Source organism: Molossus molossus, unplaced genomic scaffold (genome assembly GCF_014108415.1).
Source record: "Molossus molossus isolate mMolMol1 unplaced genomic scaffold, mMolMol1.p scaffold_m16_p_7, whole genome shotgun sequence".
Taxonomy (NCBI): domain Eukaryota; kingdom Metazoa; phylum Chordata; class Mammalia; order Chiroptera; family Molossidae; genus Molossus; species Molossus molossus.
This window is the reverse complement of record NW_023425401.1, coordinates 10,838,997-10,857,446: the sequence shown is the minus strand read 5'-3', so window position 1 is coordinate 10,857,446 and position 18,450 is coordinate 10,838,997. Positions and strand designations below refer to the sequence as shown.

The following is an 18,450-nucleotide window of genomic DNA, read 5'->3' as shown; positions in this document are numbered from 1 at the left end:
ACAGGACGGAGGGGGGGAGACCTCTCTGGATGGTGGTCAGCAGAGGCCCAACCACAGGAAGCGGGTCGGCTGGTGCAAGGCCATGCGAGGGAACGCCAGGCTCCCTTACACTATCATGTTCCCAGCCTCTTTTCCTCTTTGCCTCCTGCCTCTCCTCATCTAGGCTGGTTCGGATCCGGCTGGCCTTGAGTAGCACTGAGCTCTAAAAGCCCGTCCTTCTTCCTCTCCTTCCCCCATTGGCGGGGCCTGGACGTGTGCAGTCGGGTTATCACATTGACCCCTTTTGACCTGTTTTCCCATCTGAGGAGCGTCTGACCTAGAGCAACACTGAACCTAAGTCCCTATGTGACCTGATGTTTCACGACCCTTTCAGGCCCGGGGGCGAAAGAACAGACGCAGATGTGCGGTTCCTCGGGGGTCAGCCCGTGTCCAGGCCCGTGTCCAGCCCGTGCTTTGAAGGTCGGCGTGAGTTTCGGTCCGCGGGCGTCGGAAGGACCGGGCGCATCGTCGTGCAAATGTTCGCAGGGCAGCTCCCTGGGTCCCCGCAGCTCTCCCGGGCGCCCCGGCGGACTCAGTGTCCCGCGGCCGCAGGGCCCCGGGTCCTTCCGCGTTCCTGTGTCGAATCTGCGGCCGGCGGCGGCGCCGCGGCCCGGCGTGTGGAATGTGCGTCCGCGCGCGCGCCGCGGCGTTTACGCGGCGATTTCATCATGCTCCGGGCCGGGCCGCGCGCGCCGCTTCCGCCGCCGCCCCATGCACTCCCCGCGCCCGGCGCTGCTGAGAGCCGCCCGCGCCGCGCTGCTGCTGTCGCCGTCGCCGCCGCTGCCGCCCCGGCCGCCGGCCCGGCCTCCGCTCCCGCCGCGCCGGCCGCTCGGCACGCGCGCCCCCGCCCCGCCCGCCTTCCCCGCGGCCGCCTCCCGGAGCAGCATGGACGGCGCCGGGGCTGAGGAGGTGCTGGCACCTCTCAGGGTAGCCGTGCGCCAGCAGGTACCGGCTTTCTCTCCTCCTCCCCTCCAGGTTCTCCCCTCGCCTCCCCGGGCGCCGTCACCTCGCCGGCGTCCCCTCTCCTTCATCCTCTGCGAGCCCAGGTTTCCTGGCGCCTTCCTCGCCTCCCCCACTTTGGACCCAGGTCCCCGCGTGCGTCGGCCACCTTCCCTCCCGCGGACCTCTGTCCTCGCCTCCTCTCGAGTGACTCCCGCGGGTCCCCGTGGACATCCCGCGTCCCGCCGCTCGTGGCCGTTCTCCCTTCCCAGCCCTGGGGATGGCCCGCGCCTCCTCTCCCCGCCGGGGCTGGGACCCGTGGGTCCCCCTCCTGTCCTAGCTCAGCACCCTCAACTTCAGTTTTCCAATCTCTGCCGCGTTCTTTGTGCGCCGGCGGCGGCGGCGAGGTCCCTGGTTCTCCCTGGGTCAGCCACGAGCTGCCGGTTCGGCCGGACTCGCTTTTAATCCTCGGGATGCTTTGAATCGTTTCCTCCTGGACACCTTCCTGCATTCATTGCTTCGCAAATGACAGGCTGGGAAATACAATAGTTGGAACGTGGGTGTGCAAACGCCCCCCGCCGCCCCCACCACCTCTCATAGCTACGTGGGCTCTTCGTCCTTCGCCCCTGTCGTCTGGTCTCGGTTCCGAGAGGGCCGTGTGGAAGGAGCGAGCGCCTTCGGACCGTGAGCCTGGAGAACCGCGAATGTTGCTGAGTTACTCAGCCTTCCGAATGGAACCTTTTGAAATTGGCTTTTGCCGAAGGGAGGGAGGTTTCGTGCGCTAGAGGGCTTGGTGATTTGTACAGGCCTCCTTTTCCTAGGGCAGGGCATGGATTTCAGAATTTAGAGCAGACAAGGAAAAGGTGATTTCAAATGGATTCTCACATCCAGCCAGGTAGATGCCAGAAGCTTGGGATCGATGACCTAGTAGTAAACACCAAACTGGTTTCTCCTGCACGGGCGGGCGCCTGCTGATGCAATAACTTGTCTTAGCTGGGGAGGGTGGGATCCTCTCTAGGAAATAATTCACTGGGGGCAGATCTGCCACCAATCCAACAAATCCTGCTACTTCGCAGTGTCTACTTCTTGCTGGTGTGGCCCAGGCAGGTTCAATAGTGTTTTATTTTGCAGTTTTCTTCTTTATTGGCATCAGAACGCTGGGTATGCTTATTCTTCATCTCCCTACATCCACTCTCCTCAAATTAAATTTGGTGTGGTGCCTTTGTCTTTTCTGTAACTCTCAATTTCTTTTTCATATCCTTCACTTTAGAAAGGAGAATACATCTAATTAAAAAGAAAAAAAAAAAAAAAGGCCCCAAACCCCTCCCTCTGCCACGTTAGCCTGGAACTGCAGTGCACACTGTCTGTCAGCAGTGAGGCTGGAAGCAGTGAAGTGCACTTTGATGGGTTCCCGTGGGGTTACTGTCCTGCCTGTTGTTTATGTTGGCTCCGTTAAAATTTTACAGATACTTTCTGAATATGTAAGTTAGTTTAGATTCTTTTTTCTAATTTTCCAGGACCACGCATATGAGTTAACTACCTAGGACTTTGGATCACACTGATTCCAGGGTGAGCTGGAAGGGGATTTAAAGATCATCTAGGCACCACCCCTCCTTTTTTTTTTTTTTGCTTATGACAAAATGAGGCACACTGTCACATCTATACATTTTACATATTTCCATTGTGAAGTTTGTGCAATTGAAGACATCCTCGGAGTGGGATTTGAAGGTGCTTAACAACTGGTCTTGTTAGTAGGATGTGTTTCCTGTAATAACATGTTTCATATAAACTTGCTAATCTGCTAGGCTACGTGGATGCTGTTGCTTTTTTTTAAATTTTTAAAAAAAAAAAATAATTTTATTGATTTTAGAGAGAGAGGAAAGGAGAGGGAGAGAGAGCTAGAATCATCGATCAGAGAGAACATCGACTGGCCGCCTCCTGCATGCCCCCCACTGGGGATTGGGCCCACAACCTGGGCAGTGCCCTGACCGGGAATTGAACTGGTGACCTCTTGGTACATGGGTCAGTGCTCAACCACTGAGCCACACCGGCTGGGCAGTGCTGTTGCTTTTTAAAGGTTTGGTTTGTTTGACCAAAATGTATTTTCCTGAGGCATATTCTTAGTTGCTTACTGGAGAATTAGTTATGGAACTTCTAGGAGGGCCTCAGAATGTCAAGAAAAATATGTTAATTTTTGAATGAAGGGCACCCTAGGACAATTGAATTTTTTTAAAAAATTAGGAATTACCATAGTGTGGCCAGCCTTTATTTTGCCAAATAAAGACATTAAAAAAACTAATACAATCATCAAACTGCCATCTGAATTCTGTTTCATGTAATAAAAGAAAAGGATATTTTAATACAATAAAGGCAAACCATAACTCAGAATAAAGAACAGTCTTTTGTATTTAGTAGGTTTAACTTTGAAAAAAGGTCTAATACATTGTCTTTTTTATTTTTATTTTTTACCATGTATTGATGAAAATCTGTCCTGGAGTGTCTTGTTTGAGAACTACTGCTGTAGGGTGGTAGTTTTAAAAGTGTGGTCTGGAAATCCTTGGAAGTCCCCAAGGTCAAAGCCATTTATAATATAACGAAGATATTATTGTCCTTTTTCACTGTGTTGACATTTGCGCTGATAGTGCAGAAGGTGGTGGGTAAAATTGTCCACCCTTAGCACACCAAACCAAGTCATTGTCTTCTCCATCACACTCTAATAGTTAAAAAAAAAGTCACTTTCGCTTTTTAGAGTGTCCTTGATGGAGAAGTAAAAATTACTAATTTTACTATTTCATGCATTGTTTTCATTTTCTGTGTGACAAAATGTGAAGTATGCAAAAAGCATATTGAAATATGATGACTGTCCCAGTTAAACCAGGTGTATGATTGTTTGTACAAGCTGAACCGTCTGCCTCTTTGAACACCGTTTGTAAAATGTCTGACAAAGTCTTGTTACTCGGTCTTGGATATTGGGCATTTATTTTCTGGAAACTGACTGTCGTGAGCTTGTCAAGAAAACAACTGATAGTATTTGTGGCCAATAAGAAAATCAAGCTTTTGGGAAATTTTAGAATTTTGGGAAATTCATTACCGTTATTTTAAACAAATTAATAAATATTTAACATTTGCATTTTAATTTTCAGTACAGTAAACATTGATAGAAATAGCCCATAGAAACAAGAATTTTAGGGTCCTCAGGGATTTTTAACAGTACAAAGGGATCTGAGACCAGAAGTTGTAGAATTGTTGCTTTAGAGGAATGGAAGTGTCTGATTTATGTGAAGACCAGTTTGGGCTGTTACCTGGAATACAGGCTCCTGAAGCTCCCAGGCCCTCAGCCTGTTTTTCTTTTACAGCCCGCAGGTTTCCCCATCCTCTCATTCTCTCCACTTCCTCATTTTCCATTCATTCTTCTGTCCACTGCACCCTGCGCCTGGCCTCCACCGTTGCCCTGCCTACTACTCTCAGGGTACTTTTCCGTGATCATCATTTTATTTTTCTCAGCAATTAACTGTGTTAATTACACTCTCCTGTCAGAATCACTCCCCTGTCTGGTCTTTATCTAAACATTAAGTGAGATTCCTTTGCTAAAGAAATACATGTCTCAGGGTCTGTCTGTGCAAACAGGGCCTGTGGATGAATTTTACTTGAGCTGGAGGTTTAGTGGGGACTGGTGGAGAGGTTTGGGGAGGTGTTTTCGTGTCATTGTCTGGATTTAAGAGGCCACTCTGAAATGACTTAGGTGGATATAGCTTGATTCCCTCACAAGGTAACTGGTATGGAGAAAAATAACCAAGAAGGGTGTTTTTTTGTTTGTTTTTTTGTTTTGATCTGTAGTGAAACTTAATTGTCAAGATAGGAGAAGTTTTTGAAGAGTTGCCAGAAGAGCTTTCTTTATATCCCTGCCCATTTTGTGTTGATGGACCTAGTAATGAAAAGTGTAGGCTCTGAAGTTGATTTTCCAGAGCTTGGATCTACTACACTGTTTGCTGGGGATGCTCAGCAGGTTTTTTAACCTCTCTGTAGCAAAACTTCTTTTTCTGTAATATGGGACTGGAGTTGTAAAAGTTAAAATGAAGTAGTTCAGCCCTGGCTGGTTTGGCTCAGCGGTTAGAGTGTCAGCCCACGGACCGGAGAGTCCCGGGTTCGGTTTCCGCTAAGGGCACGTACCTCGGTTGCAGTTTGTCCTTGGCCCTGGTTGGGGTTGTGTGGGTGGCAGCCACTCGATGTGTCTCTCTCACATCGATGTTTCTCTCTCTTCCTCCCTCTTTCCCTCTCGCTTTATCTAAAGATAAATGCAAAAATGTCCTTGGGTGAAGATTAAAAAAAAAGAAAGAAATAGTTTATGTACGTGCCAAGAATGCTGCCCACAGTACTTAATAGGTTTCTTGGTAAAATGATAGGTATTATTCTGAAATGATTGCGGCTTATTGGAATGTTGACTTTATAAAACCATTGCTGCCATGGAGCTCACGTATTCCTGTGATTGTTGGTTTGATAACTTTTTGAACCTTTACAAGAGGGCTGATGTCCTCTGAATTTGGTAGGATAGGATGATAGAAAAGCCTTTCTAATGATTTCTTGAGTGGTCTTCAAATGATTTCCAGTCTGAATCACTAATGATAGGAATAGATGTGTGAATAACATTACTCGTGTTTTAGTATTTCATATTTTCTTTTATTGTAATTGGGAAGACACAGCTAAACTTCAGATCTCATAGTAGTAAGAAGATAGTGAAGAGCCCTTGGGTTTTCTCTACTTTGATATTCTGAACTGAGATGCCCATTAAAGCTCTTGCTTAAGCCACAAAGGGCAAATGAAAAGTTTATGAAGTTTTTGTCAATAGCTGGAAAACACTTGGAAATATGAGACGAACTCATTACTTTTAATAAGAACCCACATGTGTAAAACCAACCACCTTACAAAGGTAAGGTCTTTGTTGTTTGTTTCTTGGCCAGCTGAAGGTACATCATGATTATAGATGAAGGATCCATGAAGGGCCTGTGGAATGATTTTTCATCTAACAACTGCTTTCGAGTCGCAGGCTGTTATTTCAGATATATGTTTCAGAAAAATGTTATTTAGGTAAGAATTTACCCATCAATTAAGCTTCAAGTCGATGTTTCTTAAGGGTAATATAGAGACGTCGATGACGTTACACATCAGTTTCAGTACACACACACACACAATAGTTGGGTGGTGAAGAAGAGAGAAGAAAAAGAATTAGAAGATAGGAATCCATAAGTACTTTCATCCATGTTTAGATCACCTCTAGTTCTTTTGTTTTCAGGATTGGATCATTATAAGTTATGATTTTAAAACGGACTCAGGGAAATTAATTTTCAGTACTTCCTGCCTTTACCTCAACTGTGAAATTCCAAAAGAAAAAGTAGGTGAAATATGTGGGAGCGGCGGTTCTTGACACGGGGAGATACTCAGAAGAGCTGCTTGCGTGCTTCCCTAACACATTCAGTAGGAATCACCACTTGCCAACCTCCTTCAGCACAGAGCCTCTCACGGCCCCTATCCCCATCACAAAGCACTGTTAGTGCACATGTATGAGATAGATGTTCTGACAAAGGAAAAGAAACACTGAATGAGTCCAGAGTAAATTAATAGATATTTACTGAATGTTAAATGCTTGGCACTGTGCTAGGTTTAGGTTGTGATATCAGTCAACAAATGTTTGAGTGTCAGAATTGATGTGCTACAATTCCTATCTGAAGATAGGGACAGATAAAGCGCATACGAGTAGGTAAGCCAGCGCATTGGTAGGGTGATTGCAGATGTTTCAAGTGTGATGAAGAAGTCGAAATAACATTAGAAGGTGGCTGAGGATGTTGCTTTAGCTAGAGGTCAGGATAGAACTAATTCAGTGGCTCGGAACTTTCAGACACAGTGTCTCCTTTCCCACCAGATGTTTTGGAATTCTCCATTACTATCCTGCAGTGAAATTCATGCAGACTCGTACTAAACCTAATTAGAGAAAAATATATGCTCTAAAGATATTACAAAGAAAAAGTAATTTATAATAAAGTAATGTTCATTTTAATATGTAAATTTGGGATGTGGCCCCACTGAAAGTTGTGCTGACATAAACAGATGCTTATAGCTGTACGGAGATTTATGCGAATGCAGTTGCTGTGTGTGCCCATTGATGAAGGGATATCGTACTGGTTGCTCAGATTCCATGGTTGCATTGCCATTGGTCATGCGGTTCTGTTTGTTTGCTTCAAATAATAACTGTAAAACTCTGAATAAAAGAAGGCATAGTCTTCCTTTAAATTACATTTTCCTAGGTACATTTATGGAAAATTTAGTATATGTTAAAACTGGGAAAATATTTCTGATTGTATATAAGCAGAGTTAGGTCTAGGTTCAAAGAATTATAAACAGTTTCTCATCTCCTGACTGGAGACTGTCACTGAATGAGGGGTAGTAAGCCAAAGCTTGGAGAATGTCAGCAAGGGGAAAGGGTGATGACAGGCCCTTCAAAGAAGCAGGGGTTAGAAGGAGGAAAGAGGAATCAGTTTGAAAGCACGGAGGGGGATAAGGAGGACACCTGTCATCTCCAGCCCCCAAGGATCAAAGGGACATGGGAGAAAACCCAGCCTCTAGTTGAGACAGCTCCAAGGGGAGACATGTCCCCAAAGAGCTGCTGTAAGGCTGGCACATTTGGCAAATGCTTCGTAAAGGATGTGGTAGAATTTTCATTGAGCAAAGGGAAGCACTTTTGGATAAGAGGGTAAATATGACAGACGACATTGGGGTAGGATCAGTCACCAAGTTTGGGATTTTGTGTGCTTGTGAAAAGAAGGCTTACAGAGGTGGGAGAGAAATGACATGAATTAGGGTAATTTGGGACCAGGTGTAATAGTGCAGACGCCTCTGGATGAGAGACAAACTGGTCATCTGTGTTGGCGGTCTCAATAAGGGGTGGAAGGGACAGTTAGATTTGAAATTCTGAAGTGAGATTGACCAGATATCAGAGGTAAAGTAGGATAAATTGGTTTCTCCTTTGGAAAATGCTAGATTTTGTTGTGATTAACAAATGGAGAGCAATACACACGAGAAGGAACAAGTTTGGAGCAGAGGAAAATAATTCAGGTCTAAATAAGTTGGGTCAGACATGTCTGAAAACCAATTAGGCCACAGCTAAGTTGTGTTTTATAGCATAATAACAGCTATCATTTTTTGTATGTCTGCTTTGTTTTAGGTGTTATTGAAAATACTCAAGTTCTTTCATTTACTCTTTATGTCAATCTAATGAGGATGTATTGTCATCTGATTTTATGGAGGTTTTAGCTTGTTCAGGGTTTCACAATTAGCTGATCAGGTACTGAAACCCAGGTCTTTAACTATAATCCTACTTAAGCACCAGGTTTTATGCAGCTTGTCTAGGTGTGGACTTTTGTTTTATATATTGTTTGGATTTCATTGTGCTTCCTAAATCTGAGAATTCATGTCTTTGAGCAATTACAGAAAAATCTATAGCCATTATCTTTTCAAATATGATCTCTTATAAATGCTTTCTATCCTTTTCTTCCAGAATTCTGGTTGGATGTCACACTTGTATTCTCTTTTCTATGCCTCATTACCTAATTTGTAAAATTAAAAATATATATATTTTTATTGGTTTTCAGACAGAGAGGGGAAGAGAAACATCAATTGGATGCCTTCCGCACACCCTCTATGGGGGATTGAGCCCACAACTTGGGCATGTGCCCTGACCAGGAATCCAACTGGCAACCCTTTGGTGCATGAGATGAGACCTAACCAAATGAGCCACACCGACTAGGGCCCCAATTTATAAATTTAACTCATTGTTTCTCTACTTCATTCCATGGATTATCCATGGATCATTTCCTTAGGTCTGTCTTCTAGGTCACTATTCTTTCTTCAACTGTATCTGGTCTGCTGTCTAACCTGTTGAGTGAATTTTTAATTTTCATTGATTCATTTCCAGATGATCATTGTGGTTCTTTTTCAAGTTCCCTGATTGTTTTGGATAGTTTCTTGTTCTTTGCTCATGCTTTTTATTCCTCCTTTTATTTTTTAATAACATCCTAAGCATTTAAAAAGTATATTTGGTCATTCTAATACTTTGGGGCATCTAATTCTGTTACCATTTCTGCAGAAGCTCAATCGTGATGGCTAGTTTCTTCCTGGGTTTTTAAATTTTGAGCTTGCACTTATTATTTTGGTGACTTCAAACTGTGAATATCCTAAAAGGCCTATGTGGAAGTTTTATTCCTCCAGAGGGCAGTTGCTTCTATCGGGCACCCAAGGGCTCTGTCCATTTGACAACTTTAATTTCTCAGCTTGGAGTTTCCCAGACCATGTGTAGTGTTTTGTTTGTTTACTTTTTCAGATTGCCTGTTTCACTGATTATTATGGTAATCAGTGTACAGGTAGGTTGCTGGAAGTAAACAAATTTATCTAGAGAAATTAGCAAGGAAAAAATTCTGACAATTAAGAAAGAGCAGAGGAAGATAAGCCGGTAGTAACTGGAAATGGCCAGAGAAGTAGGTGGAAAACAAAGACAGTCATTTTTGTAAGTAGGGAGATGAGAGATTCAAGGAGAGGGTGATCTGTTGTTTGGTTCTTCTGTGTTCTCCGTACTAATCTTGCTCTTACCTACATTTTATTAATGCTTTTCTCTTCTCCTCCTCCAGAAGAAAAGAAACAGTCACACTAGTAATAATCACCTTAAACCCTGAGAACATAGTTATTTGTTTACTTGTTTGTATATTCTGCTGGATTTAAATCCTGGAGGCAGAGACCTTCAGTTATTCCTAATGACTGCTCATCTAATAAATAATTGAATGGTCTGTTTGTACACAGATACTTTTAAAAGGCATGCTTACAAACACATTCCTGACTTCTCTCAACTTCTGAAACCAATCCTGAGTATAAATTCTCTGTCTTGGCTAGGGAGATCTTGTACGAAAACTGAAAGAAGATAAAGCACCCCAAGTTGATGTAGACAAAGCAGTCGCTGAGCTCAAAGCCCGCAAGAGGGTTCTGGAAGCACAGGTGAGTCAAGGGATTCTAAAACAGGAACGTAAAAAGGTACAGGATTGTGCATCTTTATTTAACCTCTTTGGGTGGGAAGACCTAGAACAGTTTCTGAGCAAGTACTATTTGCTTTATCTCTGTTTACCCAGCATGCATTCCCCTCCTCCTCTCCCTCGCAGACTCCTCATTCTTTCAACATGCAACTCAAAATGTCTCCTTCCCTGTGAAGCCTTCCTGACTCCTGCCTGCCCCTGCCCCCGGATCCTAGACTCAACACGCCTCATGAATTTCCCTGGAAGGCATAGTGCTTCCTCTTCTTTATGGAGTTCTGCCCCCCATCCCCATGCCTGGAAATAATGGTTTTGTGTTTACATCTTTTTTCTTTGAAGGAAACGTTCTGTCCACATGATAGGTGCTCCCAAACCTTATCTCCCATAACCAAAGAGAGGTAGTTTAGAGTTTTAAGTCACTATTTTGCTACAGTGATCCACTAAAAACTTAGATATTATTTCAGTATCTGCATCTAAGCAAACTTAGTCTTGTAATCTTGGAAATAATCATATACTTTCCTAAATAATTAAGTAAAGGTAACTTTTCTGTAACTCAAAAAGTGGGGGAACCCTAAGCGTTTCTATTTTTTTAAGGGTATCAAATCTTGTCTGGTAAATTTTATACTGAATTTTGCTGAGGAATAAACTAAATTCACATATATAACTTCATATTACTACTGATCCCTCCAATTACATGTTTTCTACTTAAAAACCCCTATAGGAGCTGGCATTACAGCCCAAAGATGACATTGTAGACAGAGCAAAAATGGAAGATACCCTGAAGAGGAGATTTTTCTACGATCAAGCTTTTGCTATTTATGGAGGTAGGGGATTAGCAACTGAAAGAATAATTGTGGTGTTAGTGGCTTGAACATTGTTCCTAAATAAAAAACGTGGCTTGCCAATCGATACCAAATCGTGTGAGGTCACCTGAAGCAGAGAATAGATAGTTTGCTTTCGTTTGTTTAGAGTCAACCATTTGAGGTAAAATCTGTTTTTATTTTCCTCTTCCCTAATGACTCTCAAAAACTGCATTTTTTCATTAGGGTGTAGGGAATTATAGGAGGCTCGGGTATTAAGCATCTGAGGTGTCCATGTACAGTTGACCCTTGAACAACATGGCTTTGAACTGTGCTTGTCCACTTACACGTGGATTGTTTTCAATAAATATTGTGAATGCATTTCTCTTCTTTATGATTTTCTTAACATTTTCTTTTCTCTAGCTTACTGTATTGTAAGATTACAGTATATAACACATATAACATACGACTTATGTATTCATTGACTGTTGATGTTATCAGTAAGGTTTCCAGTCAATAGTAGGATATTAGTAATTAAGTTTTGGAGGAGTCAAAGCTATATGCAGATTTTTGACTGCATGGGGCTTGGCACCCCTAACTTCTTGTTTGTTCAAGGGTCGACTGTACATATTAGGTAGACTTCTGAAAATGCAGTGGAGGCTTTGGAGCAGTAGAGGACCACTGTAAACACCTGTCCCTTGCGGTGATGAACCAAGGTCCCTAAATTATTCTTCATTTTTCATAGGTATATAGATAAGTCTCTACATTTTTCTGAATGCTATATGAAGGTATGGAGGTGAATATAATTCACTGATTAAATGTAGAACAATATTTTTCATAGTCAACAGAGTTCACTTAAACAATATTAGACTTAGGGTACTTTGCCCCCGAAACGTGATTCGAGTATGGCTAAGCAGATCTCTTGGTGTTCGCCTTCGTGAGGTTTAAGTAGCCACTCAGATACCCAAGAAGAAATTAGAAAATAGGGTGCTAAAATTATTATCACTATTATCAGTGCCAAAATTTTCTAATTTCTCTGGCAGAAAACTCTAATTTTTTTTTCTGTTCTTGTATATGGAGGAACTTCTTTTGCTTTTAGTTTTTTTGCTAATCCTACTTGAAATTCTTAGAATGGAAATAGTAAGTGGAGTGAGAGCTTTGAAATTTCCCTCTGTCAGCCTGTGGAGGTGAGTCTCTTCGGCACGAGGGGTTTGAATGTTGACTTGAACACATGTTTAGGGAGTATGTGGAGTCTTACAGGTATCGTGTCCCCTTGCCTTCATTTGTGCAGCGTGACAAGGTAAAGTACCTGTTTCCCTTGTTCACTTTTTACAGGTGTTAGTGGTCTGTATGACTTTGGGCCAGTTGGATGTGCTTTGAAGAACAACATTATTCAGACCTGGAGGCAGCACTTTATCCAAGAGGAACAGATCCTAGAAATTGATTGCACCATGCTTACTCCTGAGCCAGTTTTAAAGTAAGATTTACAGTTTGAGGGCTGAAACTTTTTTTTTTAATCCTCACCCGAGGACACATTTCCATTGATGTTCAGACAGAGTGAGAGAGAGGGAGAGAGAGGGAAACATCAATGTGAGAGAAGCCAATTAGTTGCCTCCTGCACAACCCCAACCAGGGCCGGGGATCAAACTGCAACCAAGGTATGTGCCCTTGATTGAAATCGAACCTACGACCCTTTGGTCTGTGGGCTTGTACTCCAACTGCTGAGCCAAACTGGCCAGGGCGGACTGAAACTCTTTAATCATATTTAAGTAACTTTTTCTGATTATAAAAAGCTACCTATGTTTGTTATATAAATCTAGAAAATAAAGGAAAATAAGTAAAATATTTACTACTATTCAAAGATAGCCCTGTTAAAATTGTTATAGTTATCCTTCCTGTCTTTTTTCTGTGTAAGTCCCTGTGTATATATCAATGTTAGCAGCACATTGCTTTTCTTACATAACATAGGTGAACATTTACTTCTGTCATTAGTTTCCTAAAGCATTTTTAATAACAGCATAGCCTCTGTCTTATGGATGTGCCATAATTTATTTAGCTAGTCCACATGGTAGGCATTTAAGTTGTTTCTAATTTTTTACTGCACTGAACATCCTGATAGATGAATTTTCGTGTATATCCCTGATTGTTTCCTTAATATAAATTCTGGGCAAAGGTGTGTGTACATTTAAAAAAAAATTTTTTTCCTTTATTGATTTTAGAGAGAGAGGAAGTAAGAGGGGGAGAGAGATAGAAACATCGATGAGAAAGAACATCCATTGGCCGCCTCCTGCATGCCCCCATAGTGGGGATCGGGCCCACAACCTGGGCATGTGCCCTGACCGGGAATCAAACCGGCGACCTCTTGGTGCATGGGTTGATGCTCAACCACTGAGCCACACCAGCTGGACTGTGTATATATTTTTAATCAAATACTATTTGTATTGAAATTTTATTGCAGAAATTTAGATTATTCGTACCAACATTGTTGAAAGCAGAGCGGGATATTTTTAATGTAAACTGAAAGAGGAATTCTTAGCATTTTATGTTTCATCATTTTATTTAATGTTGCCTGGTAAAGAGCTAAGTTTGCCATTTGCATCCTTTAGGCTCTCTCTTATAATTTCAACCAATTAAGACAAGATGATTTTCTGATGATGGACTGAAAGATCAGGAGAACCTATCCTTTTGCTACTTGCTCCACTAATAGGAACTGTGTAGAGATAATACTAGTGTTCATACAGGGTTCACTGGCAGAGAACTAAGCTTCATTGTCTGTAAAGAGATACGAGCTCTTGGCTAATGACATTCATCATCGTCTGGCCTTTTCTTGTTATCACTAATAATAACAGGATAGGTGTGGATATAAACTATGGATAAACATATAGAAGAGGGATTGTCTTCTAAGGTAAAATCTGTGTGTTAAATTGTATGAAAATGACAAGTTGGCTTGGCATTTGTTACCTTAGGACCTCTGGCCACGTAGACAAATTTGCTGACTTCATGGTGAAAGATGTAAAAAATGGAGAGTGTTTTCGTGCCGACCATCTATTAAAAGGTATGGTTCATCCTCTCAGATAAATACCCTTTCCAGTAGGATTGAGCAAAACAAAGGGTTTAGATGAAATCTTTCTCAGATTTTTTCTATTAAACTTTTTTTGGGATGCATAACATACAGATGCTAAAGTACACAGATCTTAAGTATACAGATCAAATACCTTATTTTTTTTTAAAAAAAAGATGTGTACAGATAATTAGAAATTCAAACTCAGTAAAAGAATGAAGACAGTATCATGACTTTTCCTATAAAATGAACCAAGAGATCCATATCAATTAAGAACATTATTCTTAAATTCATTGTTTTTACCTGTTCAGCATTGAAACTCAAAAATGCATTGTCCCCTTTTCCCCATTGATTGAAATTGACATGTACCAATATGTCTTATAGCTCATTTGCAGAAATTGATGTCTGACAAGAAGTGTTCTGCTGAGAAGAAATCAGAGATGGAAAGCGTCTTGGCTCAGGTGAGTTCTTAAGAGATGTTATCACAGTACCTCGGGTAGGTGCTGTCTTCTTTCGGCATCTGGTAACTTGAAGTCCATGTGGTGCTGACTCTGGCTACAATGGAAAAGAAGCCAAATTTACCTTCTGTCCCTCAATAGCATCTCCTGTTGCATTTTTATTTTCTTCTCTCTCTACCTTTTGTGCTAACCCTTTATTTTAGCCAAAACCAGCAAGTTTGTTTAAATAGGCATAAAATTTGTTCTCTCTCCTTGGAAACCAGTTTTCTGGGTTTAATAGCAAAAACCAGAGGAGAAATGAATGATGAAGTATTCAGTGTCGATGTGGAGATTTGGGGGCAGATACCTTTGTGAGTACTGTCTCATCAGCCACTTGATTTACTTCTGGTTGCCCTGTCCCTGACCGTTATTCTTAGGACCTGATGAGCTGGCCCCTACTTTTCCAATACAGTTTTAAAATTTCTTTTTAAGCTAACAAATTTTAGGGAAGGCAGAAGAGACCATAGCGATGATCTGTTCTGACTTCCCAAGTGTGGGAATACCTTCTATATCAGAAGTAGTTTTTACCCTTTTTGTGGGGTACAGACCACTTTAAGAACATGATGAAAACTTGCATCTTTGCCCCAGCAAAATGCACATGTTCATGTGTATAGCTAATTTCTCATCTAATGTATCCATTGAAGCAAAGTCCATTTCTCAAAACCATGTTTGATCATGAGGTCCACCACAGCTCACCTCTTAAATTTTACTTTCTTCCTTGAGTAAGCACGCGCGCGCGCACACACACACACACACACACACACACCCCGGCCGGTTTGGCTCAGTGGTAGAGCATTGGCCTGTGGACCAATGAGTTGTGGGTTCGATTCCAACCAAGGCCACATACCTTGGTTGCGGTTCGTCCCTGGCCTTGGTCAGGGTCGTGCAGGAGGCAACCAGTCGATATGTCTCTCTCACATCAGTGTTTCTCTCTGTCTCTCCCTCTCTCTCTACCTGAAGATAAATAGAAAAATATTCTCGGGTGAGGATTAAAAAAAATAAAAAACACACAAACTAAAAAATAACTACTGGTGTGTTTATACCTATTTTTTTCCATTGGTATATAGATACGTGAGGCTGGCTGCAGGGCTCCCTAACTTGTGGCTTTTTCCTCATGAGAATTTACTGTATAGTTTTTCACCATTGCCCTAATTATTTTTTAATGATCTAATTTTTCTCTGTGCTATCTAACTTTCTATCATTAGCTGAGAAATTTTCTCCTTTCTCATTTAAATTTAAATTTTTCTTAATCTGGTTATTTATTTTGGGTCCTGGTGAAGTTTATTTTATTCCTTGCTTGAAGCTCATTGTCATTTCTCGTATTTTGACATTCTTATAGCTACACATTTATTTTTCATTTCCTTTTTTTCCCAAAGGCATGAACTTTATTATTATTATTATTATTATTATTAGAAAGAAGATATGAAAAGCATGTCTAATTACCCCTAAATTACTGTTTTCTACTCTGAATGTTTGACTTACTAAGGTTTTGTGCGTATGTCTTTGATCATAATAGTTTCATTTACTTTCAAGTAACTTGTCAGAAGCAGGAAGTAATTAGTTGATTTGTTAAGTCATATTTTATAGTTTGAGCACTGATTTTTCTGTTTCATCTCAGATCCACATTCTAGGAGAGCAGTCTCTCTTTTTTTTAAATCCTCACCCGAGGATATTTTTGCAGTTATCTTCAGATAGAATGGGAAGGAGAGAGGGGGAAGAGAGAGAAACATTGATGTGAGAGATACACATCGACAGGCTGCCACCCACACGACCCCAACTGGGGCCGGGGACAATCTGCAACTGAGGTACGTGCCTTTAGCAGGAACCGAACCCGGGACTCTCTGGTCCTCAGGCTGATGCTCTAACCGCTGAGCCAAACCAGCCAGGGCGCAGTCTGTTTTCTGATTTGCCACTTCAGATATATAGCTGTCACTGTAATTTTCAGTGTAAGGTTAAGGACCCATGGGAAATGGTCTAGTACTCAGACATGGCTCTGTGGGTTCACGGCTGAAGGTCCATTTGTTGCTTGAGCACATAATAGTTTTTTATACCTGTTAGTGCCCGTGACTCTTTTTCAGCTTTATGAAGCACAACAGTTTCTTTAAAAGGCACTGATTTACCCTTGATGGTAGGAAGAGCAATATTCCTGTTACATGGATTCAACAGCCCAGAATTAGTTCTCTTATTTCTCCTCTTTGTCCATTTTTGCTGATCCATTTCTATGTACCTGTTTTTTAAGTCATTTTTAGCTTGTTATGGAAAATGCAAAACATGAAAGAATAGCTAATAGTATAATAAATACTTATATACCCATCAGCTTGCTTTAGTATTACCAAATTTTGTTGAATCTTTACTCACTTTTCCTTCTTTGTTCCCCCAATTTTTTCGAAGCACATCTCAAACATCATTTTATTACATCTGTAAATATTTCATTGTTATCTCTAAAAGATAAACATCCATAAAAAAATATGAACCTTGCTGTTGTTATTTTGGTAAATATTAATAATCTTTAAATTGTCATATATTTAGTCAGTGTTCACATTTCCCTGATTGTCTTAAATGTCACTGGTACGTGTTTGAATTAGGACCCAGATAAAGTTCATACTTTGTGATTGTCTGATATGTTTCTTAACACTCTTTCAATCTACAGGTTTTTCATCTCTTAATTTTCCTTAAAAAAATTTTTTTGAGACATTTCTGCCCTTAGTGTTTTCCACTATCTGGATTTGGCTGATTGCATTTTTTTAGAGATGTTTCACATGCTCCTTTGTTTAGATATTTCTTGTCATTTGGCAGTTGGATCTAGAGGCTCGATCAGATATTTTCAGTAAGATACTTAGTAAGTGGAATGATCTTGGTCATTGGTCTGGATCTTTTAAGTGGATCGAGCTAGGAAATTTGTTTTTTAAGATAGAACCATCATGAGTTCATATTGATACTTCTGCTGAACATGAAGGATAGGACTTTGCTTTACTCACCATCAGTCTGTGTCTCCTGACACATGCCCAGAGTCACAGTTGTCAGCAGCACTGCCCTGTTCACATGCTTTGTCCTATTCTGTGCACGTTGGTGGTCTCAGAATAACCGCACCAACACTACCATCGACACTATGAATTTTGAAACTAGTTAAAAATTATTATTTTTTCTTTATTTCCTTAGGGAGACATCAGTAATGTGAAATGAAAATGTTCATTGGATTATGAGGGGAGAAAATATAAATTGTCATAGTCACCTTTTATTGAGTAGATACTGTGTGCCATGCCCTGTGCTAAGTACTTTACATCTATTTCATTTAATCTTCATAGAAGCCTTGTATAGAGAGGTAGATTTTGTCCCCCCATTTTACACATACGCAAACAGGCTCAGAGAGGTTAGGTAAGAACTCAGTCTTGACTTACACAACCCGTAAGTGGTAGAGTTGGGTGATTTACCCAGGTTTTTCTGACTTCAAAGACAGTTCAATGGCCTTAAGTAGATTTATTTAATTATTTTATATCTATTAAGAGGTTTTTAAAAAAGTTTTAAATATTCTTTACTGCTAGATGGTTTGTCGTAGTCATCTGAACTTCAGTTGGAGGTCATGTATCATTGTAGAGGGTTTGGCGTTGATCATCGATGTATATAGAATGTGCAATAAACTGGAAAATGATGAATAAGACATAGCTTCTGCCTTCAAGGAGCTTCATATTTAGTGGGAAAGGAAAGCTATATGTACATTTAATTAAAAGACAGGGAAGTGCACCTGACTCTTAAAATGCACAGTTTTAAAATTCAACTTTAAAGACTTATTTACATGATTTCAGATTCTTGCCAACCAGTAACCATTGTAATTGAATAAGAGGTATTTGCCTTATCTTTGCTTGTGAAATAGTGAATGTGTGAGTTTTAGGTCATTCCCAGAAAGATACTTTATTTCCCTGTTGGTAATAAAAAGTGTGTAAACTGGTTATGGTTTTACTGTGGATATCTGGAAGGTTCGGTTAATGCTTACATTCTTATTTCGGGTGAGTTTTAATGATGGATAGGGTTTAATATATAATGTTTAT

At 41.1% G+C, this 18,450-nt stretch overlaps 1 protein-coding gene across 3 annotated transcripts in view; it reads left to right on the top strand.

Annotated features, from left to right (window-relative positions):
- Positions 1-745: 745 nt before the first annotated feature.
- GARS1 (glycyl-tRNA synthetase 1) overlaps positions 746-18,450 on the top strand; it is a 43,291-nt gene continuing 25,586 nt past the window's right edge. For 2 of the 3 annotated variants that reach the window (XM_036247026.1, XM_036247027.1), the window contains exons 1-6: positions 746-984; positions 9,913-10,014; positions 10,768-10,870; positions 12,182-12,323; positions 13,813-13,901; positions 14,292-14,368. In XM_036247026.1, coding sequence (XP_036102919.1) covers positions 751-984; positions 9,913-10,014; positions 10,768-10,870; positions 12,182-12,323; positions 13,813-13,901; positions 14,292-14,368 — 747 coding nt within the window. In that variant the 5' untranslated portion in view covers positions 746-750. Of the gene's footprint in view, positions 985-6,044; positions 6,064-9,912; positions 10,015-10,767; positions 10,871-12,181; positions 12,324-13,812; positions 13,902-14,291; positions 14,369-18,450 lie in introns of those variants that run through there. The other variant, XM_036247028.1, reaches the window with a different exon arrangement.